This window comes from Myxine glutinosa, chromosome 8 (genome assembly GCF_964187855.1).
Source record: "Myxine glutinosa chromosome 8, kmMyxGlut1.1, whole genome shotgun sequence".
NCBI classification, from domain to species: domain Eukaryota; kingdom Metazoa; phylum Chordata; class Myxini; order Myxiniformes; family Myxinidae; genus Myxine; species Myxine glutinosa.
In genome coordinates this window covers 117,260,894-117,285,631 of record NC_136268.1, presented here as the reverse complement: position 1 = coordinate 117,285,631, position 24,738 = coordinate 117,260,894, and the positions used below count along the sequence as shown (strand labels likewise).

General features: G+C 43.7%; 1 protein-coding gene across 3 annotated transcripts in view; it reads left to right on the top strand.

Moving 5' to 3' along the window:
* The first annotated feature begins 16,262 nt into the window (after positions 1-16,262).
* The window catches only part of LOC137432883 (interleukin-13 receptor subunit alpha-1), a 28,351-nt gene continuing 19,875 nt past the window's right edge, over positions 16,263-24,738 (top strand). The window contains exons 1-3 of one of the 3 annotated variants that reach the window (XM_068125175.2): positions 16,263-16,458; positions 21,009-21,154; positions 24,476-24,633. In XM_068125175.2, the coding sequence (XP_067981276.2) occupies positions 21,031-21,154; positions 24,476-24,633 (282 nt within the window). In that variant the 5' untranslated portion in view covers positions 16,263-16,458; positions 21,009-21,030. The remainder of the gene's footprint in view (positions 16,459-21,008; positions 21,155-24,475; positions 24,634-24,738) is intronic. The other 2 variants (XM_068125176.2, XM_068125174.2) reach the window with 2 other exon arrangements.

Below are 24,738 nucleotides of genomic sequence, written 5' to 3'. Positions count from 1 at the left end.
TGGAGACAAAGACACAAAGGGTGTGAGGCGAAAATGTCCCTTTTTTTCTCCTCCGCCAAGCTCCCGAGTGAGCCCTGCAGTCCCAACGCTAATCCTGATTGCCACCTCTCCTCCACAGCGCACACAATCGCCAGTGTACTTCTCCACCAGGACACCACAGGAAGAAGACAAAAACTGGCCAATACCCAAAAATGGCTTGCTTCTTGTTCCAGCAAAGATCGAGAGACTCCTTTTCTTCGCTCCTAAGAGCCAATCGTATCGTTTTTCTCCCGCCTCGCCCTGCCCACGTCCTACAGGCCAATGGTGTCTCTCGGGGTGTGGCCTTTTGCTGTAATTGTTCATATGGGCGAGGCTTAGCTGCCGTGAAGGTTCATAGGGCCGGCGCTGATTGTAAATGTTGTTTAATGGAGGTTTTCATGGCCGACCTTGTCAGCAAAATGTAAAGGGAAAGTTACAGAGGAGAATCACGTAATGTGGAAAATTAGCCTTAATTCCTAACGAATTAGCACTTCACCCCCCATGTGAAGACACACAAACAATCTTAAGCTATAGTTTCCCTACTTAAGTACATCGAGAATTCTCCAACATGTCCACGGTCCATGCTATAATTATACAGTCCTACCTTTACTATGGGATTCCTTCATCTACCCCCACAAACATAACACTATGAAACTTATTTAAAGCATGAATACATAATGCAAAGCTTATTTAAAGCATGAGTAAATGGAAAACTTATTTAAAGTATGAATTAATAAGAATTAAGAGACTTATTGAAAGCACAAATATGAAATAGAAAGCTTATTTAAAGCAAAAGTAAATGTAGAACTTATTTAAAGCACAAATAACTAATAATATACTTATTCAAAGAATGAATATGCAATAGACAGATTTTATTTAAAGCCTAATTTGAGACTTATTTTAAGCATGAATATATAACAGAAGGCGTATTTAAAGCACGAATAGATAATTTGAGATTATTTAAAGCATGTATAATCAAAAGCCTTTTTTTTTAAAGCATGAATATATTGTCGCTCGAATACCCTCGGTTAAGACCGTGGGATCACGGATAGCCTGAACGAGCTATAACTCTGAGGTGACGATCAATTGCGGATTTGACTATGAAAGCACGGGAGGAAGAAGTGGGAATTTACCTGACGCGATCCGAGCAGTCTTCACCCCTGCAAATTAATCTCACACGAACACAGGATTTGGAATGAAAGGGAAAGTAATAAAAGGGTTTACTCAAAATAAATATCGGGACAGGGAAACGCGATGATTAAACTAGAACCTATGTTGGGACGTCCCCACTCACACTTCGGATAGAAACAATGGGAGATTGAATAAAATAAATGTCTCGTCATGTTTGTAAAATGTGGTGCGTCTTATCTGTGTCTGGCAGTGTAGCTTCGGGTCGATCAGGCACCGTCCGACGTGGCTCTGGTCAGCGCGAACCACTCGGTCCGATCTGCTGGCGTTCCACCGGCCCACCCCCATTCACCAGGCCTCTTGCACCAAGTGAGCATGCAACGGTCTCCGGGTTACTGCAGCTCCTGCGCTCCCCGTCCACACGTGAACGCCGTGGAAGATAATCATCGGCGCTCCAATGTCTTTCCACCATCTTTCAAAGCGAACTCCAAGCGGGAACGAAATCAAGGACAGAAGGAAGGCCCAAGCGGGAAGGAAAGGCAAAACAGAAGGAAGACCCAGGCAGGAACAAAGCCAAACCGAGAAGAAAGGTCTGGCAGGAACAAAGCCAAAAAGTGAGAAGAAAGGTCCAGCAGGAACGAAGCCAAAAGCGAGAAGAAGGTCCGGCAGGAACGAAGCCTAAAGCGAGAAGAAGGGTCCGGCGGAAACGAAGCCAAAAGCGAGAAGAAAGGTCCGGCAGGAACGAAGCCAAAAGCGAGAAGAAGGTCCGGCAGGAACGAAGCCAAAAGCGGGAAGAAAGGTCCAGCAGGAACGAAGCCAAAAGTGAGAAGAAGGGTCTGGCGGGAACGAAGCCAAAAGCGAGAAGGACAAAATGCCAGCGAGCCAGTTGTTTTGTCACTCGCGGTGTGACGTCAGCCCTCCTCTACTCCAACCAGCGTGGTGCCCCTCGACTTCTCGAATCTTCTCACTGCGTTGGCGTCCTCCCATTGGCCGAGCGCCTCCCACCCACTGGTCATGACATCCGTCGGTGGCCAACCACAAGTCCTTCTTTACCCTCCAATCACGGGGAAGCTCTCTTCCCTTCCATTGACCAATCACTTGTCCACCCCTACTCTGCTAATCGGTGCCCTGCTTGTTGCTCGCCCCTCCCCCTGGCCCATCAAGAGTCCTCCTGGGCATGGCTCCCAGCCTGCCCGGGCAATGCCTGAAAGCCATGGTGTACCACTGTGTGGCCGCTGCCTGCTTGTCTTTCCGGTTTGTTTTATTGTACTGGAGGGGATTTAATTAATGTGGTAGCACTAAGGGCCTATCTAAGTGTCTATAGGATGTATTGCCATAAGGGACACTGTGATGCTCACAGAGGGAACGACACACAATGGAGTTAGCATATTCCCTAATTCTAGTAACCAAGCCCCGCCCCTTCGCGGCGGGGACACAGACACGCACTTATTCCGACATACGGGCTAAACACAGAACTTATTACAGGTGATGTTCCCTATCACGACAGCCGGACACCAACCTATGCAGATCTACCTGGATCTAGATATTCCTCTACCCCAAATTCATAACAATATAATATGGCAATATGGCATATTTAAAGCATGAGTAAATAATAGAAAACTTATTTAAGGAACGAAAAAAATATTTGAGACTTACTTAACGCATGCGTGCATAATAGAAAGCTTATTTAAAGCATAAATAGATCATTAATGACTTGTTTAAAGCATGAGTATATTGTTGCGGATATGGGACTTGGCCTCAATATCCGCTTGTAAATACTCCCCTATTTCCCCAATACTCCCAAACTATCCCCCATCCCCCATTCCCTAGTCCCATTGCCTGTAAATAACACTCTGTAGAACCGACCTTCCCCTTTTTCCCCCATTAAATGTCGTGCCCAGGTCCACCGCATCTCACGTAGACAACTTTCGGACATCTTGCTAGTTATTCTTAGTCTATGTCAGTTAAGGACTCGTTTCCATTAATTCTGACTCTTCGTTGCACCAGAATGTGATTATATGGCACCAGTAGTGAGTTTAGGACCTTCCCATACCTCCTCCCATCTTCTTCCCCAAACAACAACTACAACAACAACTACAACAACAACTACAACAACTACAACAACGGCGCGCGCGGGGAGTGTGCGTCCTCACACCGGCTCGGTTAGCCGCCATTGACCATGCGCTCCACGGGGTTACCACGAAGGGGCTGGCTGTCAGCTCCTCGTCAAGGGCGGAGCCTGGTAACCCCCCCGCACCCAATAAGAAGGGCGGACCGATTCCATCTGGGGCGGAGCTAACGAGCCGAGGGCGTGTCACTCCCCGCCGGATATACGCAGCGACTTACCGGATGTGACAAGAGATGCGCCCCCAGCTTGGAGAAAGAAAGTCACCTTCGAGCGCTGAGTGAGACCTCCCGCATCTACTGGACCGGACCGGGTCGATTCTGTCCTTGAGCCAAGAGTGCACCTTGAGCCATCGACTGCCCGCTTTCCTTGCCATCAATCCCCGTGTGAGTCAGTTTTTGTCCTGTTTATCTGTCGTCTGTCAGGGAATAAGATAAGTGTGTCTAAGTGCCTGTCTTTCTATGCTGTCCCTCTTGTAGTTGTAATCTGACCTTCCGCCCTAATATAACCTCCTCCGGAGGTCTTGAGAACTGAACCCTTGGTGTCGTGTCATTTTAATCCCAGCCGTTGTGTCCTTTTCCATCATTGATTCAGCGTAGCGCGACTCGGCAACGTTCGAGTATAATCGGGTAACTTGTGCGGACACGGCGGCCATTCCGCTCGGCCCACCATAACATCAAAGTCGTGTCTGTAACAACTGGTGTCAGGAGTGTCGGATTCGAACCTGGGACTAAATTTATTAGGCCCAAATTTTGGAACACCAATTGTACCACTAGGGTAACAATTGGTGTTGGGGAGGTAGAATTCGATTCGGAGCGCGTTTACGCGCTCGAAATTATAACGGCGAAATTTGAATTTGTTTTACGGAAATAAAAACCCGAATTTTGAAAGTCACGCTATGGCGGATCAAGACAGCTGGGGTCCGGTAGAGGAGAGTGAGGCAGGGTCGGTCCAGGACCAAATTGAGGGACGCGAGGAGAGCGAAGCAGCGAGGGTAGCAGACGCACAAAATAGCGTCGTTGCGCCCGACATTGCGGGTGCGCAAAATGGCGCCTCGCTGGTCGCGGCGCCCGCGACCGTGGCAGCGCCCCTGGTGGATTCGAACCTTTTCCTCCTGCAAATGGGGGCCCTTATGGAGAGGCTAGAAGCAAAAATGGGGGTAATGAATAACCAAATGGGGATAATGGGAAACCAAATGGGGGTAATGAGGGACGAAGCGAGGGGTACCGGTGAGGAGTTAGACAAGAAATTTGGGAAGTTCGACAATAATTTTGAGGGGTTAGACAACGGGATAAAAGAGGTGAGAAATGGGTTAATGGGGGTAGAAAACAGAATGGCCGCTCAAGAGAATCAAATGGAAGGGATGCAAAAGGGGTTAGAGGGGGTAGAAAATAGAATGGCTGCCCAGGAGAATCAGATAGAGGGAGTGAAAAATGGGTTAGAGGGGTTAGAAAACAGGATGGAAGGCAAATTGAGGGACATGAGGGACCAAGCGGAAAGGGAAGTTAAACAAATGGGGCAGCAGATAGAGGGGGTCAGAATGGGGGTAGAAACCAAACTGGATGCTCACAGGGAGGAAATGGAGCAGATGAGGGTGGCAGCTGGGCAGGAGATGCAAGTGATGGGAGAGGAGATCAGAAGAGGAGTGAGTGAGGAGGTCGGAGGAGTGCGCGAGGAGGTGAGGCACTGTAAGGAGCACATGGAGAAGGAGGTGAGAAAGGGGACTGTAAAGTTACAAGGGGGCATAGAGGACCTGACGCAGGAGGTGGAGCAGCTGACGGAGGGACAAAAAGAAGTAACGGAGCAGGTTCAAAGGAACACTGCGGTATTAGGAGGGTTGAAAGCGACACAGAAAGAACTAAAAGATGACTTGATAGCGACGAAGAGGGAATGTCAGATGGTACGTGAGGGACTGACAACGAGGTTGGACGAGGTGATAGAGGTAATGGAGACGAAGGACCGGCAGGTGAGGACGCACATGGAAACGGTCAAGGTAGCCTTGGAGGACGAGCTTGAGGAGACGTACCGGGGAATAAAAGAGGTGAAGCAGAAATTAGAAGAAGTGGAAGAAGGGATGAGCGAAATTAAGAAGCGACGGAGAGGGGATAAGAAAGAGATAAAAGAGGAGATAAAAGAATTGGTCCGAAGTCTGTATTCGGATCGTGATGATGTGCTCATTAACCGGATGAGGGATTCGCAGGTGATGGAGGAGAAGCGAAGAGGAAGAGGACCCGGTGTAAGTGGTGACCAATATGGTCGTGCGTATGATGCGCCAGGTGATTTAAGAAGCTTTGGGGTCGAGATAGACCCGGGTGTTCGTGAGAGGCCATTGGTGAAGTGTGCGACAGGTCTGGTGTGCGAAAAAGGAGGTGTGCGAGAAAGTCCGACTCTGGGGTGTGTGAGGAAAAAGTGTGTGCCAAGGAGTGAGGATGCTGGCGAGAGTGAGTCGGTCGTAGCGCGTGTGCGAGGGAGCACATGGAAGCGCGGTGTGGTAAGTGTTACAGAGGGTGTGACGGGAGAGTGTGCGCAGGAGTGTGCGCGAGAAAGGTGTGTGACGGACAGGGGCATGAGGAAAGAGTGCGCTGTCAAGAGTAAGGGTGAGTGCGCTGTCAAGAATGGAGGTGAGAGTAGTGAGAGTGACACGGAGCGTGAGTTGGTTGTGACAGGTGAGAAAGGATGCACACCTGGAATGGTAGAGCGTGAGTGGGAATGCACGCTGGAGTTGGTGGTGAGGCACGTGGTTGGGTGTGCGAATGAGAGCACACCTGTGATTGTCACAGAGGAGGTGACCGAGGAGGGGGCGCGAAGAGGTGTGTTGGTGAGGTGTGCGACCAACGAATGTGTGCCAAGGTGTTCGGTGGTCAGGTGTGTGACCAAGTCTGTGAGTGGAATGAGAGTACCTGGGTGTGTAAGGAAAGGTACGACGAGGAGCATGGAGACGGCTGGATGTGTGAGCAAGGAACGGGCTGCGGGGTGTAAGAATCCAGGTGAAGCATCGACGGTAACCAGGTTAGAGGTTAGGTCGACTTTTAGCCGAAGCGGGCCCTCGGTGCGTGCTGGGCCTCGCGTGGGACGGCCGCGTCCGTGCTCCACTAGGCGGAGCGGGCAGCCCGATAGAAAGGGTCGTCATGGCGACCACTTTTTGTTGAGGCATTCCGGCAGGTCGAGATCGAGCCATGGGATGGCTCCGTGCCGAGATGGTGCGTGGGATCTCGGCACGGGTAAGCCCCCGTCCCTGCACCGAATGCCGGACGCATCCAGCCGCTGGCACAGAACAACCCGCATTCATGGCTTGGCTTTACGAAGCCGGGCTTTGGACAGGAATTGGCGCACCGAGAGGTATTAGTGAGTAGACTGGGTGATGAGGTTAGTGTGTTGGACCCAAAATTAGAGAAAAACAAAATTTGATGATTGGCAAGGGATTGGCAGTAGTGATTGGCAGATGATGGGTAGTGATTGGCAAATTTTTAATTTGTTGAAATTTGATGTGCAAAATTGGTAGTGAGCAATGGGCCCGGTGGGTAAGGGTGGCATCCTTGCCACCCTTCCCATAGGGGGGCAAAGGAGCACTAGATTATGGGGTGTATGGCAGTGAAAACTAGCCCGGGTGGGTTAGGTTATAGTGTGTAGGGATCTAGAAAGATGACATTAGGTGACGTTAAGTTTAGTTAGTGACTGATACCTGTAGTGGGGACGCAGGTAGATTAGTGTGGATGATAATGACGTGGGAGCGCAATAGTTTAAAGGGACGACTGGGAAGCGCAAGTTTCAGAAGGGAGTAGTTAGCTGAGATGATGCCGTGTGTGTGAGAATTGAACAGGTGTGATTGCACAGGTGTGCAACTGGACAGGTGTGTGGAGCAGTGTGTGAGTAGTGAGTGTTGTGGATCAGCGCGAATGCGCTTGGGGAGAGAAGGGTGCAGGTGGCACCAGGTGTGAGAGCACAGGTGTGCAAGTAAAGGTGTGTGGAGAGAGTTGGAGTAAGTGGTACGGAGTGGTGTGCATGGTGCGAAGGTATGAATGGGGGAAGAGTGGACCCCCATCACGAGTACCCGGGGCGGGTAGTGTAAGTGTTAGGTAGAGGGTATAGGTAAATTGTGGTTGGATATTGGCATTTGTGGTGCGGTTGCAGAATGGTATTGTGGATGGGTGCATTAGTGTTGTGGAAATGGCTGGGCGTGTAGCCTGTTAGTGTGTGTAGTTGGTTGGGCACTCCACCACTGTGAGGATGTCGGCCAGGTGAGGCCGCAGGTGGGCTCTGGGAGCCGGTAGTTGTGAGTGGGTGCCTGAGGATCCCGGGTGTGGATCGGGCAGCCCAGTGCCAGAGAGGGCACCGAGTGGGGAGAGCGCCAGAGGGCCTTCCCCAGGTAGTTAGGTTATGGTAAGGAGCAGGTAAGCTCGGAGGCAACTGCAGTGGTGGGGGTGTGCAGGTGGGTAGACCCGCTGGGAGAGGTACACGTCGCGGCCCAGAAATTGTGCGAGGGCACCGGGAGATGAATCGGGGGAGTGAGACCCCAAATTGAAAAGCACCACAGTTGGCCAATGGGAATTGGTTTTTAGAACCCATAGTGTAAGAGGGCCAATGGTTTGGCCGGAGAAAGACCCCGGGTAATGTAAAGTTGTTAAAGTCATTTAGGAAATAGTTAGGATTGATGAACCTGTCGCACCATACGCAGCCACTTACCTGTGGTGATGATGATGACTCCACACCTGTGTTTTCTTTGTTTTGTTGCAGGAAATGAGATTGCTGTGGATTTGTGAGACGCATCACGACGTGGATGAGACATTGGGGTGATTCCATCTCTCCCTCCCTAGGAGGGACTGATGATGAATTGGTGATAGCAAATTATGATGTTCAGTTGGAGATGGCAAATTTTGATGAGAGTTGAAAATGGCAAATTTGATTGGTTAGGAGGGAGAGAAGACGAATTTGGTTTATGGGAGGAACGGGGAAGACAGTAGGGACGTTTGTTGATTTGTAAAGTAGATGTTTATGGGTAGTGTTGTGTTTTGTGGATACAGTAAGGGGTAAGGGAGGGGCCATGTAGGTTACCTGGTTGGGGGGGGGGGCGTACGGTAGGAACGTACTTGTCTCACCTGGTTCCCATGTGCCCCCAGTGTGCATCATCTTATATTGCGTGCACTTTTGCGCCCTTACCACCTTACTCACTTGTCTGCTTCTTTTGTCTCCCACCTCCGAGGATCTGGCTTTGGGGCAGAGAGAGAGGAGAGAGAGAGGTGCTGGCTACGCAGTTGTGGGCCTGCACTTTCGCTGCTTGCTGCCTGGATCGATACACCATATGGACCGCAATTTTGGTGGCCACCCACAATGGACCGCAGTTCTTTTGCGGCCAAGCACCACCCGTGGATGGACCTATGGGTCAACGTGGCACCTATGCCATACAGGTGAACCACTTTTAGTTGACACCACTGAAGGCCACAATACAGAAATGGACGCGGTTGGTGCCTTTCTTTATTTTTGGAAAGAAGCCAGAAGGCCAAGTGCACCACACGAAGACCAAGAGACACCTGCAGGGTTAGGGGTTGTTGAAGTTATTTTTATTCATTGAACAATGGTGACTGCACCGGATGGTGCTGACGGTGTGATGGGGTGGTGCTTTTGGTGCTTGGATGGGGTGCTCTGCACATAATTAAAGGCCGTAAGGCCACAGAGCACTCGTGGGTTGGTGTATCGATGCTGGCATGCGTGCTCTCTCTATGCATAACATCTGCATGTGTTCCTCCAAAAACAGGTCCTGGATCGTAGTGTAAATAGCAGCGTAGTCTTGTAAATAATGCTCCCTACCGGCTGTATGTTTAGTTTGTGAATTCTTTCCGGATTCGGTTATCCTGTGGGTGTGTTTCTGTGAGGAGAAGGGTGCAACGTCTCAGGGGGACATATTTACTCATTTGTGAATATCTGTAAAACTGTCGCACTCAGGGTAGAGTTAATAGTAGAGGGAACTACATCTGAGTGCCACACTAAAATAGGTAAAAATTTATCGGGTTGGGACGCCCCGAGGGTAGAGAAGGGTGCAATGTTGCGGATATGGGACTTGGCCTCAATATCCGCTGGTAAATACTCCCCTATTTCCCCAATACTCCCCAACTATCCCCAATCCCCCATTCCCTAGTCCCATTGCCTGTAAATAACACTCTGTAGAACCGACCTTCCCCTTTTTCCCCCATTAAATGTCGTGCCCAGGTCCACCGCATCTCACGTAGACAACTTTCGGACATCTTGCTAGTTATTCTTAGTCTATGTCAGTTAAGGACTCGTTTCCATTAATTCTGACTCTTCGTTGCACCAGAATGTGATTATATGGCACCAGTAGTGAGTTTAGGACCTTCCCATACCTCCTCCCATCTTCTTCCCCAAACAACAACTACAACAACAACTACAACAACAACTACAACAACTACAACAACGGCGCGCGCGGGGAGTGTGCGTCCTCACACCGGCTCGGTTAGCCGCCATTGACCATGCGCTCCACGGGGTTACCACGAAGGGGCTGGCTGTCAGCTCCTCGTCAAGGGCGGAGCCTGGTAACCCCCCCGCACCCAATAAGAAGGGCGGACCGATTCCATCTGGGGCGGAGCTAACGAGCCGAGGGCGTGTCACTCCCCGCCGGATATACGCAGCGACTTACCGGATGTGACAAGAGATGCGCCCCCAGCTTGGAGAAAGAAAGTCACCTTCGAGCGCTGAGTGAGACCTCCCGCATCTACTGGACCGGACCGGGTCGATTCTGTCCTTGAGCCAAGAGTGCACCTTGAGCCATCGACTGCCCGCTTTCCTTGCCATCAATCCCCGTGTGAGTCAGTTTTTGTCCTGTTTATCTGTCGTCTGTCAGGGAATAAGATAAGTGTGTCTAAGTGCCTGTCTTTCTATGCTGTCCCTCTTGTAGTTGTAATCTGACCTTCCGCCCTAATATAACCTCCTCCGGAGGTCTTGAGAACTGAACCCTTGGTGTCGTGTCATTTTAATCCCAGCCGTTGTGTCCTTTTCCATCATTGATTCAGCGTAGCGTGACTCGGCAACGTTCGAGTATAATCGGGTAACTTGTGCGGACACGGCGGCCATTCCGCTCGGCCCACCATAACATCAAAGTCGTGTCTGTAACAATATATATATATATCAGGTTATTTAAAGCATTAATGAATAATATGAAGCTTATTTAAAGTACAAATAAATAAGAAAATATATTCAGAGCACAAATAAATAACACGAGACTTATTTAAATGATGAGTATATAATTTGACTCGGTCGAAGCTGTTTATTCCTGAAACCTGAAACACCCTGCAACCCATGCCTACAGAAAACAGACTTTTTAGAATGCCGGCTGCATTATCCATCCAATCATCATGTATCTTTGTTGAAAATGCTCAATGTGAAGGCATTCCTATGTTGAAAGTTTTCTTTCAATTAATCAAGCAGTTGTGGAGAAAACTAATTTAAAACTGAATCAGGGTGAAAAAGTGAGGGTGGAAGAAAAAAATAAAGTGAGAGCCTCGGCGGACATGGTAAGGATGGTAAGGAAGGATGGTTCCACAACTTGGTAAGGAAGGATGGTTGTGGATGGCTATTACAAGGAGAAAGCGTATTTAAAGTACAAATAGATAAATAGTAGTATTTTAGACCTGTCGCTTCACTGACGGAAATACCAATCTTTGCTGCACTGGCTAATCTCTGGGGGAAGAAAAAAAAAGGATTCCTGGGAGATCCTGCTCGCCGTGCAGGGATAACCAACGTCACGTGTTGGCATTTGCAGTTCTGACACGCGTGTCCATGTACCCATAGAAAGAAAAATTTAAAATAGAAAAATTTGGATCACAAACACTCCCGGGAGTTACCCGAATCCACCGTAGTTGTATTTATTGAAATCCATTGATCCGTTCTCAAATTATGATGCGAAAAACAGACAAACAGACAGACAGACATGGTTCCTTTTATAATATCGATTAAGGCATATTAAAGCAGGAAAAATAATACATTATTTTATTGCCCCCACAGATTAAAAGCTTCAAAAGGAAAAAAAAGGAAAAGTTCAGAATCTTTTAACAGCAGGGAATTACTAGAATGGCACTCGGTAGTTTTGTTTACGTTTTGTGTTTTGTATCTCACTGATAGGACGGATCTGGATCGGACTTGAACCAAAATCTAAGCACTTGTTTTTGTCACCTGACCAACCCATACACCTAATTATGTTCCAGTCATCCACAACTTTTTGAAATATGTTTTTTTATCGTTTTTTGCCCTAACACTCAATGGTGAAGAATCACTCCTCTCGTATTCAGATACACAATCAAATCTTCACCAAAACTGAATCAATTTGTCCTTGTCACACACCCAACCTGTCCAACAAGTTTTGTCAAAACTCGTCCACAATTTTTGAGATATCGTGATATATATAGTTTTTTTTCCCAATCTCTCAATGGTGAAGATTAACTTACAAAACTCTCGGAGCCAGATCTGGATCCGTATCTTCACCAAAATGTAATCGTTTTGTCCTTGCCACATACCCAAACGTCTCCACCGAATTTCGTCCGTATCCGTCCACAACTTTTTGAGATATCTCGTTCATAAACAGACAGACAAGCAGACAGACAGACAAACAGACAAGGTTGATAACATGACCCCCATGCCCCATCCACCTTCAGTAGCGGAGGTAAAAAGACAATTAGATATCAAACTTGTGAGCATTTTTCGAAATGCCAGAATTTACGATCTCCTTTCAGGAATCGAATAACCGAGTGAGAGCTATAAATGTGTATTGTTTTACTGTAACAATTTTCTTTTTTGTATACAAAGTCGAGGCTCATGGAGAAGCTAGCAAATTATACACAATGCAAGAAAGAACATGTTCCTCTCGACAGTGCACACACCGCCAAGGCAGTCCTTCTCTATTCTAAGTTCCTGTGTACTAATTATTTTAATCTCTAATTATTTGAGTTATTTGGAGAAAGTTGATACAACTGCGGCTTTCACTTCAACAATTCTTTATTTCCCCTATTCCAGGAGAGGCTGTGTCACTGAAATATATCCACAATTGTGATAACATTTTACAATGAATCACACAGATCACAATAAATGATTCCACATAAGGAAATGCTGAAAGGTCGAAGCCAGCAATGAAATCCACGAAAGAGAAAAAGAAAAAACCGAAAGATCCCCCAAAGGGTTGTGGTGGTTTGTGAGTAATTCATCATTTACTACACACAACGTTCTTACTGCACAATTTACAAAATAATCTTATTGCTTTAGCTATATTGTCGTAAAAGTAAAAAATAGAGATGTCCGAGAGTTCATTTACACATTATTTTCATTCATTTACACATTTACACATTGTGACAACAGATGGATGTAACAAGACAATGAATGATGGAAAAACAGAGGAGAGGAACATAATAACGTGAAAGGAAGAGAGCCTGTATATAGGTGGGTTAATGGCTGCAAAAATTATCACTCATAGAGATGGAGAAAGACATCGAGGTGGTTGGTTGTGCACTGCCACTTTGACTCTAAAATTCTAAACGAGTTCTGAGCGATTTCATTTTGAGGATTTAGATGGGCAGAGACTTGCTCAGCACTATTGTAAGTGCGCATATATACAGTATGTGCTTTGTATGCGCGCTAACACAAACACATTCAAACTTATCTCCCAAGCATGTATTCATGCTCCATTAGGTTGTACTGTACTGCATATAAATTACAATACAATAACTTTCAGAAATACATATGTATTTATATAAAAATTATAAACCACAAACACATATATATGATTACCGTTTGAAGCAGTCGCTAATGCTGTTTAACACTAAACTGAAAAGGGAGAAAACCCGGAGATGCGTTTATTTACAAGCAGCTAACTAGCACTTGCCAAGCCAGCCGTTCCTTATCAACGGCTTTGAATGAAGTGCTTGCTCGAATGATTAAACCACTTGGTGAGCAATCTACAAGAAACTTGGTTTATCAACACACCCAATATTCTTGAGACCCGACCATAGATCTACTGTTATCTATATACCTGCGAGAAGAATGGCCCTTCCTGCTGTTCCTATAAGGAATGGATGTACTAGTTAATTAAACATGAAAAGCTGAAATGTCTCGAGTCAATAAGTATTGTTACGTTTGTGGGGTGGTAGGCAATGAAATACCTTAGTCCAGGTAGAAGTGTATAGATTACCATGCTCTGAATGTCACGATGAGGAAGAAGAACCCCCATGTACCATAAGTAGGGAATCCGTTAGACCGGATGTCACGTAAGAGTGTATCATTGTCCTCATGACGATGGGTGGGGTTATGTTAATTAGTTAGGGATTAATGGTAAATTCCCTGTATGTAAGTGCCTCTGTAATCTTTTCCTGTGTTCCTTATGACACACACCACACCAGCCATGCACGCTACACCTAAAATAAACACTAAATAATAACCAACCGGAACAGGACATTGAACAATAATGCTGGCACCACCACCTGCCACATCACAACATCAAGCAGGCAGGTCCGTGAGGCCACGCCCTGAAGAGCAGTGATTGGTCCGGTATTGTAGAGTGATGAGATTGGACTCGTTGATACGGGCACGCACGGGGATCATCTGATGACGTCAGAGCCTTTGAGAATAAAAGAATTGAGTCCCAACATTTTGTTCTCTTGCGTGGGTACAGTCATTACGAGCAGACACAGTTTATATTCTCTTGCATGGGGACATTAGTGCCGTGCGGTCACAGATACTCTCGGTTCTCTTGGGTCCTGGCTTTTGTAACAAGCGGCCGCGTGTGCATCTCTTTCGGAATCTGGATTTAATCGTGGGCTGTCATGTCCCGGCATTTTGTCTCATGGTACCTGGCTTTCATCGGTTCGAGCGACCACTTTGTCCTTTCTTTGGCTCGTCGGTGCCAACTGGGCATCATCTGGGTGCTGTGTGGAACACACGGAAAGTGGACGGGCACGGCCTGCACGCTTTGTGCTTGGCGGCTAGAGGAACAAACTGCATGCCAAGGCCTGTCCCCACGAACGGGCTTCGCGCCAGGGCATGTGGTTCCCACATGGGGATGCGGGACCTTCGACAGCCCCAGACGGTCATGGGCGGTCACGGACGCCAGACGGAGGGCAGGCAAATGCACCTCACAAACTCTAAACATTATTTTCATTTTAATTTTTCCCCTTGTGTTGTATACAAGTCTGTAAGGGGGGTCCCTCGATTAGGAATTTTAGTTTACTGTGCATTTCATGTTCCCTGGCATATATTTTTTATTAAACCTGTTTTTATTGTACATTTTAAAACCGTGTCGGATTTGAGTTGACTATCCAGGTTCGAAGACGTCCAGTGGGGTCCGTGAAGGTAAGGGCTTTGCAACCCTTTGCTGCCTCATTCCCCCGCGTGTATTAACTCTGCAATCGTTGAATTTGAACGCCTCAGAGTGTAAAGCTTGCTCGGCTATCCATCCCCAGGGGTGTTCACCCCGGGAACGTGACAGTATTCAACCCATTTGCTATGACACTCCAAATCTGCAAGGAAGAATGGGAGAAACTCCCCAACTCCAGATGTGCAAAGCTGATACACAAACATACCCAAGAAGACTCAAAGCTGTAATTGCTGCCAAAGGCACTTCTACAGTGTACAGGGGTTGACTCATGGGGTTGAATACTTATGTAGATTAGATATTTCTGTATTTATTTTGTAATTATTTTGAAAAAAAAATCCACTTTGACATATTATGTGTAAATCAGTGACAAAATAAATCTCAATTTAAAGCATTTTAAATTCAGGCTGTAACAACAAAATGTGAAAAGGTCAAGGGGTGTGAATACTTTCTGAGAGCACTGTATATTCATTACCAGAATTATTTATACTAGGGCATGCCCGTACTATATATATATCTAAAATTATATCCCCCCCCTCTATTTACATGGAATGGTTTGGTCCATTCGCAAAGCCAAAGGCAAAGCGAACGGCTTGCGAGTACGGTGACAATCCCCCCCCCCCCCCTCTATTTACATCAAATGGTTTGGTCCATTCGCAACGACCACAGAACCCCCCCCCCTCTATTTACATGAAATGGTTTGGTTCATTCGCAACGCCAAAGCGAACGGCGAACGGCTAAATCGCCATAGCTCGGTAACTACTTGTCCGATTAATTTCAAACCTTGAAAAGGCACATCCTCGGGTCCCCAGCAATATACCTGGCAAGTTTAAAGTATATCGGACCCGTGGTTGTCGAGAAACAGCGGTCACAGACAAACATACAAACATACAAACAAACATACACACAGAGATTAGTGGAATTATAGATAGATTAACATTATTGAGGAATTTAAATTTTAAACACTATTACAGATCTATGAGAGTCGTCTTCGTCTCTCAGACCTTTGTCTGTAATTTGTTCATATAAAATTTTGACCCACGTTTCTCAGGCTGGGCAAATTTAATGAACAATACATGATTGGTCTATAAACACCTAAATCTTCCCTTTGTCCATAAAATGTGTCGTGAGTTTGTGTCAAAGTCCGTTTACATGGAGACGCAAATCCAAGTTTTGGGTTATCTGCTGATGTTTTACAGATTTTGTTTTCGAGCATCTCAGCCACTTCGCGTAAATGTAACAAGATCATGGATGCACATTTGCACGTTTCCCCATATGTTGGACAATATACACAATTTACAGTATTATTGTAATATTATAACAAATTTATAATCATTTCATCAAAATTATAATCATATTGTCATTCCTCCATTTTATAAATAATAATAATAATAATTACATATTATTCCCACGAAAGTAACTCTCTTGTTCGATGATCTTATTATTGGAGAGAATAGACTGTGTTCATATTACCTAAAGACACCTGGATGATACAAACCTGGGACAGAGGCTCCATTGAATATTTAACCTCAGAAACCCAAACACCCCCTCCCCCAACCTCACGTCATTCTCTGATTGTGTCCTTGGTCCGTTATATATTTTTGAAAGAGGGAAATTCAGTTTTTTGCGTTTCTGGTAAACCCAGTCATCATACCAAACCTCCCACACAAATGCTGGTGGAGGTGCAGGAGGGGTGAGGAGGCGGTGATCGGATGCTTGGGTTACCAAGGGTGCTTTTACTGCCTGCTTCGCTGCAAGGACCATAAACCACATTCTATCTGCACGGGTTGTTTGATCGTGCGCTTCCAACACCCTGTATCAGGTCAGTTTTGATGTCTCCGGTGCCGATGTAAAAAAAATAAATTCTGGAGGTAAGTGGGGTGGGTATTGGGAGGCAGGATCTTAAGATGTATAATTCGGTGATCGTGTGCTGAGATATACATTTACCCATAATACTCGAATTACTTTGTTGATTGTGTGTGGGCAGGGGCATTGTTGCATGAAAGAGCTCACAGTCTTGGATAAACGGTGTTAAGCTGGATGTCCTGGATCTGGATCCGATCCAGATCCAGATATAAGATCTGGATCCGATCTGAACCAAAATCGAATCAGCGTCTTCTTGTCACCTACCAACTCATCTACCAGTTTTTGTCATAACTCGTCCACAACTTTTTGAAATGTCGTGCTATATATATCGTTTTTGGCCCTATCACTCAATGGTGAAGAATCACTTATTAATTTAAAAAATTCTCGTATCCGAATCCGAATTCGGATCTTCACCAAAATGTAAACAATTCGTCCTTGTCGCACACCAAACCTTTCCACCAAGTTTCGTCCGAATCCGCCCATAACTTTTTGAGATATCTTGATTTTAAAAAATCGTTTTGTGCCCTATCTCTCAATGGTGAAGAATCACTTAAAAAATTCTCAAATCCAGATCCGGATCCGGATCTTCACCAAAATCGAATCATTTCGTGTGTGTCACAAACCCAACCTGTCCACCAAATTTCTGCCGAATCCGTCCACACCTTTTTGAGATACCTTGTTCACAAACCGACAGACAGACAGACAGACAAGGGTGAAAACATAACGTCCATCCATCTTTGATGGAGCAGGTAAAAATACTGTATTTATTATATCTATTTCAGTATATACACACTTTTTTGTGAATGAATATTATAGTTTCGGTGTTCAATCCAGGACAAGCCATATTTTTCCAATTGAGGTTACAGGCCAGAATGGAAAGTTGGTGCCATTCTTAAACCACCGCTGGAAATTATTTGACAAATGTGGTTGTGAAATATATTGGTCTCAGCTGGTTCGATGGGCAACAAGTGAACTGCCATGCAGAGCAAAGGTCAGTGGGTCACGTGGTCACAAAGTTGGGTAAACGAAGAGTGGTGTTCAAAATGTTCTTGGAACTCACCCTTGAACTGACGAGCCTGGGATCGAACCTCATCCCAGCTATCAACTGCCACCCTGGTGATTGGCATGAAGGATAAGACATCAATGTGTGTGCCATCTATCGGAAGGATGCCAACCGTAGCCTCCACCTGCTAACATGAGTCGTTGCACGTGAAGTATCCCAGGTTGACATTTGTCTGCCAAATGGCCTTCTCCTGTGTTTAAGTTTCATTGTGCAAGTATTTGCAGTGTTGCAGCAAATAGTGGGCAGACACTGGACTAACAAACAGCAAAGCTTAGCAAGACAAGACAAGATTTTGAGACGTATATGGAGGATATAATGAGCTGGAACAGTGACATCACACTGGAGGACCAACACAAGGAGGGAATTCCACAGGTGCGAGAGAAGGGGTATAAAGGAGAGTAGGTCCGTGGAAACTTTGGACTTTTTGTGCACAAAATCTAGGCTCATTGAAGAACGACGGGACAGATGGTAACATGGCAATGTAGTAACTAAGAGGTGCAATGGGACCACATTTGGACACGCTAGCATTGGAAAGCTAACTAGAAAGCATGTGAAAATGCAAATCCCGTCCGCGTCCGTTTGTATTCAGACATCTTCTTCTTCTTCCATATGCAAAAAATAACGAAAACAGTTTTAAAAAATACAAAATAAAAATTTATGATTTTATGCCTCCTTGACCTTTGAGCTTTCGATCTAAAAAAAAGATCAGCTTTAGCTTTTGATTGGTGAACCAATTATGTAACCCAATATGCAAATTCTTAAAATTTCAGTTCAATCGGATGAAAATTGCCGATTTTATGTGACGCTGACCTTTTGACCTTTTGACCTTTTCACAAAATTATTAATCTGTCTCCTCTGCATTATCATAATAAAGCTTTGGTGAAAAATTGATGACAAAACTCAAATGGTAAATTTAAACTTCAGGTCAATTGAATGAAAAGAAATGATATTATTTGACGCTTGACCCTTGACCTTTTAACCTTTTGGCAAAATTATTAATTTGCCTTCTCTGTATTATCATAATAAAGCTTTGTTGAAAATATGATGATAAAACTCAAATGGTAAATTTAAATTTCAGGTCAATTGGATGAAAATTAATGATTTTATGTGATGCTGACCTTTGACCTTTTGACTTTTTTACAAAATTATTAATTTGCCTTCTCCATATTAACATAATAAAGGTCTGTTGAAAATATTATGGCAAAACTCAAATGGTAAATTTTAATTTCAGATAAATTTGATGAATATTGATTTTTTTTATGTGCCGCTGATTTTATGGAGTTTGACCTTTTGGTAAAATTATGAATTTTCCTTCTCCGTATTATCATAATAAACGTTTGGTGATGGCAAAACTCAAATGGTAAATTTAAATTTCAGAACAATTGGATGAATATTGATGATTTCACGTGACGTGTATTTTATGGAGTTTGACCTTTTGGTAAAATTATTAATTTGCCTTCTCCATATTTACATAATAAAGGTCTGTTGAAAATATTATGGCAAACCTCAAATGGTAAATTTAAATTTCAGAACAATTGGATGAATATTGATGATTTCACGTGACGCTTATTTTATGGAGTTTGACCTTTTGGTAAAATTATTAATTTGCCTTCTCCATATTAACATAATAAAGGTCTGTTAAAAATATTATGGCAAACCTCAAATGGTAAATTTAAATTTCAGAACAATTGGATGAATATTGATGATTTCACGTGACGTGTATTTTATGGAGTTTGACCTTTTGGTAAAATTATTAATTTGCCTTCTCCATATTTACATAATAAAGGTCTGTTGAAAATATTATGGCAAACCTCAAATGGTAAATTTAAATTTCAGAACAATTGGATGAATATTGATGATTTCACGTGACGCTTATTTTATGGAGTTTGACCTTTTGGTAAAATTATTAATTTGCCTTCTCCATATTAACATAATAAAGGTCTGTTAAAAATATTATGGCAAACCTCAAATGGTAAATTTAAATTTCAGATCAATTGGATGAATATTGATGATTTCACGTGACGCTGATTTTATGGAGTTTGACCGTTTGGTAAAATTATTAATTTGCCTTCTCCGTATTATCATAATAAATGTTTGGTGAAAAATTGATGACAATAGCTAAAATGCTAAAAAAAAAAAAGAAGGTTATAGCCCAGACAGACACACAGACATACACACACATACACACACACACACACACACACACACACACACACACACACACACACACACACACACACACAGATGTGATTACAAAACCCCGTATCCTGCTATGCAGGGGATTAGCTAACAAGAAAAGAGGAGAGAGAGAGAGAGAGAGAGAGAGAGAGAGAGAGAGAGAGAGAGAGAGACAGAGACAGAGACAGAGAGACAGAGACAGAGACAGAGACAGAGACAGACAGTGGAAACACAGTGAACTGAAAGAAATAGGAGGATAGGATGGGGTTGAGTAAGTCCTCGCTAATGGAGTCCAGAGCCACAGCTTCCCTCTCTGCCCCATTTCCTTCTTTATTGCCAGAATGGTGATTATCTCGCCCCTCATGAATTCCCAGAGCATGTTTGACACTATAAGGGACACTTATGCCCAATCGGACAGGACATCTTCCCATTCGTGTCTTGCTTCTTGATGCTCTTGTAACATACGAAGCAGAACTAGTGCACGAGCACAGATAGTATTGCAAGCAGTGAGTGCCCTCATCCAGGGATCCCCACTCCACCCTCACCTTCTTTCCCACAATTCCTGGTCACAGGCGCATCTGACTCACAGGGCAGGAATGCACCTGGCGTTGGTCGACCCAGTGGTAAGATGGGCCAGGATGGGTCCAGGTCGGGCATGGACCACCAATAATAACAAGGAGTGAATATCTTTAAAATGCTCTCCGCATGGACATCCTGTTAACAGGAGCATGGTGGAAGAACGAAACGAAATTAATTATGCATTTCAGTAGCATGATTTAATCAAATTCTGCAAATATCACCATAGCAACTGTTTCTGATTGAATAGAAATGTGCTTGATACTGATGAGAAGGTTCGGGAGCTATGTCTCATCTGGTCTGAAATGAGCAGAGCTTTTATGGACCATAAAATATTCTAGTGAGGCAAAAGAGTGAACAAAATGCTCAACAGATGAAGGAATTTTGGAATTTGCCAAGAGTACAAGCACATAGGTCTATTCTCGCAAAAATGATCCCGCTGGACCATTTGTGTCCACACTGGAAACAATATGGCCGACTTATCCTCCCCACCAAGTGATAGTGTGCTCCAACATTGAACTTCTCTGATGGCGCTCTATATATGAATTGATTCCACCGCCCACATTGCATCCCAGAGAACGCTCCCACCGAGCTATTCTGCAGCACATACCAGATAACACTAAAACAAAATATTTTATTGTATTCACCTGCCTAATGTACCTGCTATGTACCTGTTTCCCTATCCACAGGTTGCTCCTAGATGGTAAAACGATGCAGACGGTGTCTCTTCTTGAGTTTTTCGCACTTGCTGTCTTCTCCCTCCTCTCCCTCGATATGATCTTGCTGTCTTCCTGTGTACAAGTTCTTCCTTCCAACAGCTCACAACCGAATGAGGGTAAACAGTTTACACTATGAACTCATAATGACACTGTCAAACTGTCATAATAACACGAAGATGAGATTGCAGACCCTTGCCATGACGTATTTGTGTGGTGTATTTTGTGTGGTGTTTATTAGCTGCTCTGTTTCTGTGGTTCATTGATGACATAGATTTATGTTCAATCCAATATGGCTATTGAACCACGTGACCGATGACGTCATCAATTTAATTCTCCCATACAATTTTTGCGTAGATCATGCTCAAGAAATTTCAAACTGATCGGCTCAAGCATTCTACTTGTCTAATTATGACGTCATAATGAAGGCAAAGATGATATCATCATGAATATATGTTGTTCCTCATGGGGAGTACTTGACAATTCACCATGCTTAAATTTTTTCATGAAGTGGTTTTTTTTTTGGAGGGCTAACCCCCGCCCTAGCAGGGAAAATGGCCTTAAAATGCCTGTTGTGTTGTTGTTGTTGGAGTGGTTTTGGAGATACAGAGGTGCAAAATTTTTCAACTTTTCCAAGAAGGCGCCAGTACCACGTGATGCATGACGTCATAATTACCATTAACAATTCTACAAAAGGAGGCACTCCTTTGGTGAAAATTTATTGGCAATTGGTTCAACGTTTGCAGAGAAAAGCATACTCACGTTCTGTGTGGACAAACAAACAAACAGACAGATGGACAGCCAAATGAAAAATCACTAATAGAGTGACATTTGGAAAAAGAGGAGAACAAAGTAGAATGCAACTCAGTCGAGCATCCTTTGGCCTCAAAAATAATTGGTGGTTCAATTCAGTGACCTGATATGCAAATAGTCTACAAATTTTAAGTTAATCGGATGAAAATTGACAATTTTAGAAATTTGGCCTATCTTGACCTTTTGGCCTATGTTGACCTCAAAAATAGTTAGTGGTTGGTTTCAGTAAGCTGATATGTAAATCCTATTCAAATTTCAAGTCAACTGGATGAAAATTGAGATTTTTTGAAATTCGAAGAAAGGTGGTTGACCTTTGGCCTATGTTGACCTTGTAACCTATGTTGATCTCAAAAATTGTCGGTGGTTGAATTCAGTTAGCTGACATGAAAATCCTATTGAAATTTCAAGTCAATTGGATGAAGTGAGGATTTTAGAAATTTGAATAAAGTGGTTGACCTTAGGCCTATGTTGACCTTTAAGCCTATGTTGACCTCAAAAATAGATGGTGGTTGAATTCATTTGACTGATATGAAAATTATATTCAAATTTCAAGTCAATTGAATGCAAATTGAGGATTTTAGAAATATAAAAAGGGTTGTTGACCTTTTGGCCTATGTTGATTTCACAAATAGTTGGTGGTTGAATTCAGTTAGCTGATATGCAAATCCTATTCAAATTTCAAGTTAATCGGTTGAAAATTGAGGATTTTAGAAATTTGAGGAAAAGTGGTTTACCTTTGGCCTATGTTGACCTTTTGGCCTCAAAAATATATAGGATTTGGTCTGACCACGAAGTCTAACATTTGGTGAAGTTTCGTGAAGATCAGTTTAAAATTGTGACCTGTAGGTAAGTATAAGTGAGCGGACAGACAAACAAACAAACAAATGAAAAATCACTCATAGAGCAACACTTGGCAAAACAGAACAAAGTAGAATTGCACTCAGTAGAGCATCCTTTTAACCTCAAAAATAATTAGTTGTTGAATTCAGTGACCTGATCTGCAAATCGTCTTGAAAGTTTAAGTTAATCTGATGAAAATGAAAATTGACAATTTTAGAAATTTGGCCTATGTTGACCTTTTGGCCAATGTTGACCTCAAAAATAGTTGGTGGTTGAATTCAGTTCGCTGATATGCAAATCCCATTCAAATTCCAAGTCAATTGGATGAAAATTGAGGATTTTAGAAATCAGAAAAAAGTGGTTGACCTTTGGCCTATGTTGACGTTTTGGCATATGTTGATCTCAAAAATAGTTGGTGGTTGAATTCAGTTCGCTGATATGAAAATGCCATTCAAATTCAAAGTCAATCGGATGAAAATTGAGGATTTTCGAAATCTGAAATTGTTGTTGACCTTTGGCCTATGCCGATCTCAAAGAACGTTGGTGGTTGAATTCAGTTAGCCGACATGAAAATCCTCTTCAAATTTCAAGTCAATCGGATGAAAATGGAGGATCCAAAAAAAAAAAGGTTGACCTTTGGCCTTCGTTGACCTTTTGACCTTTTGACCTCAAAAATATAAAGGATTTTGTCTAACTACGAACACTACCATTTGGTGAAGTTTCGTGAAGATTGGTTTATAATTATGACCTGTAGGCAAGTATAAATGAGCGGAAAACCTCGTTCAAAAACCCTGTTCGAAAACGTGATAAGATGACTCTCGAGCAATAACAACATATGAATATTATCAATGGGAGACACAGAAGGTGAGAACTTCCTCTGGATGCCAAATTGTTAACTGCTCCTGACAAATTTACCGATAGTTTTTTTTTCACTTTGTGACGACCCCTGACCCATCTGAGCATTCTGCATCACACTTTGGCGACATGACTTCAGATTATCTTGATTGAATTGCTGTTGTTTCCTGTAGCTGCAACTAAGGATTTCTGTGAAAAGGAAGTGGTTGCTAGGATCAAGACTTCAGTTGATAATGGTTTTAAGTTCTGTGGTTTAACGATGCTTCCTTTATAAAAACAAAGCTCATGAGGTTTGAGTGAAAACCACTTCTTGCTGATATGGAATCACAAACTACAACAATAAACAAACAAAAAAGAAAATTTGAATCTAAAACAGCGATGTCTGGCATCATAAAACTGTGTGCAAAAGAAAGCTGGGACCAATTTTAGCGAGTTCCAGCTTTCCTATTCGCTTCTGCTCGGTGCAAAATGGAAAAAGGTCGATAAAAAAATTTCAAATTCGATTTTCCAGCATTAATTGAAAATGCCGTAACCATCGCATGTAGTTTTGACAATGTTGACGCCATTGATAGGATAATCACCAATGACATAATGTGTTGCCATGACATCGCACAAGATCATATGATGTATGTAGAAATAGTTTTGCTTGATATTTAATGGTCAACTTTATTTATAAGCACCATTCTGTTGTAGTAACCACAGAAACATAATTTACCGAGTGTGGGTGGGATAATGTGGAGAGGTCTGGATTACGAAGCACACGGTCCTTGAAGAGGACATCCTGTAAAAATGACCATCAATCATGGACATAAAACGTTCCATAGTATATTCCAGATGAGTAAATCTTTGGCACGGCACAACAACAACGAGAAGACTATTGCTTCAATGTTCGAGAGAATCATTGCTTATTTGTATTTATACTTTGCCTGCAGGACTGCCTCCCCCAATTGAGCTGCGCATTGAGAAAACCAAGTCACCATTTCGTGTGTTACTACATTGGATCAATCCCGTTCTTCCTGATCATCTGATCAACTGCACAGGTTGTGTCTACCACAAACTGAAAATAGAAAAAGGAAATAAGACGATTCATGTGAGTTTTATTTTTGTTTTCGCTTCTGTCTCCCTGGTCTTTGCCAACAATTTGGGATCTTGAATTGCTTCTGTCGTACTACTACGCAAAGCTCGACACTTGTGG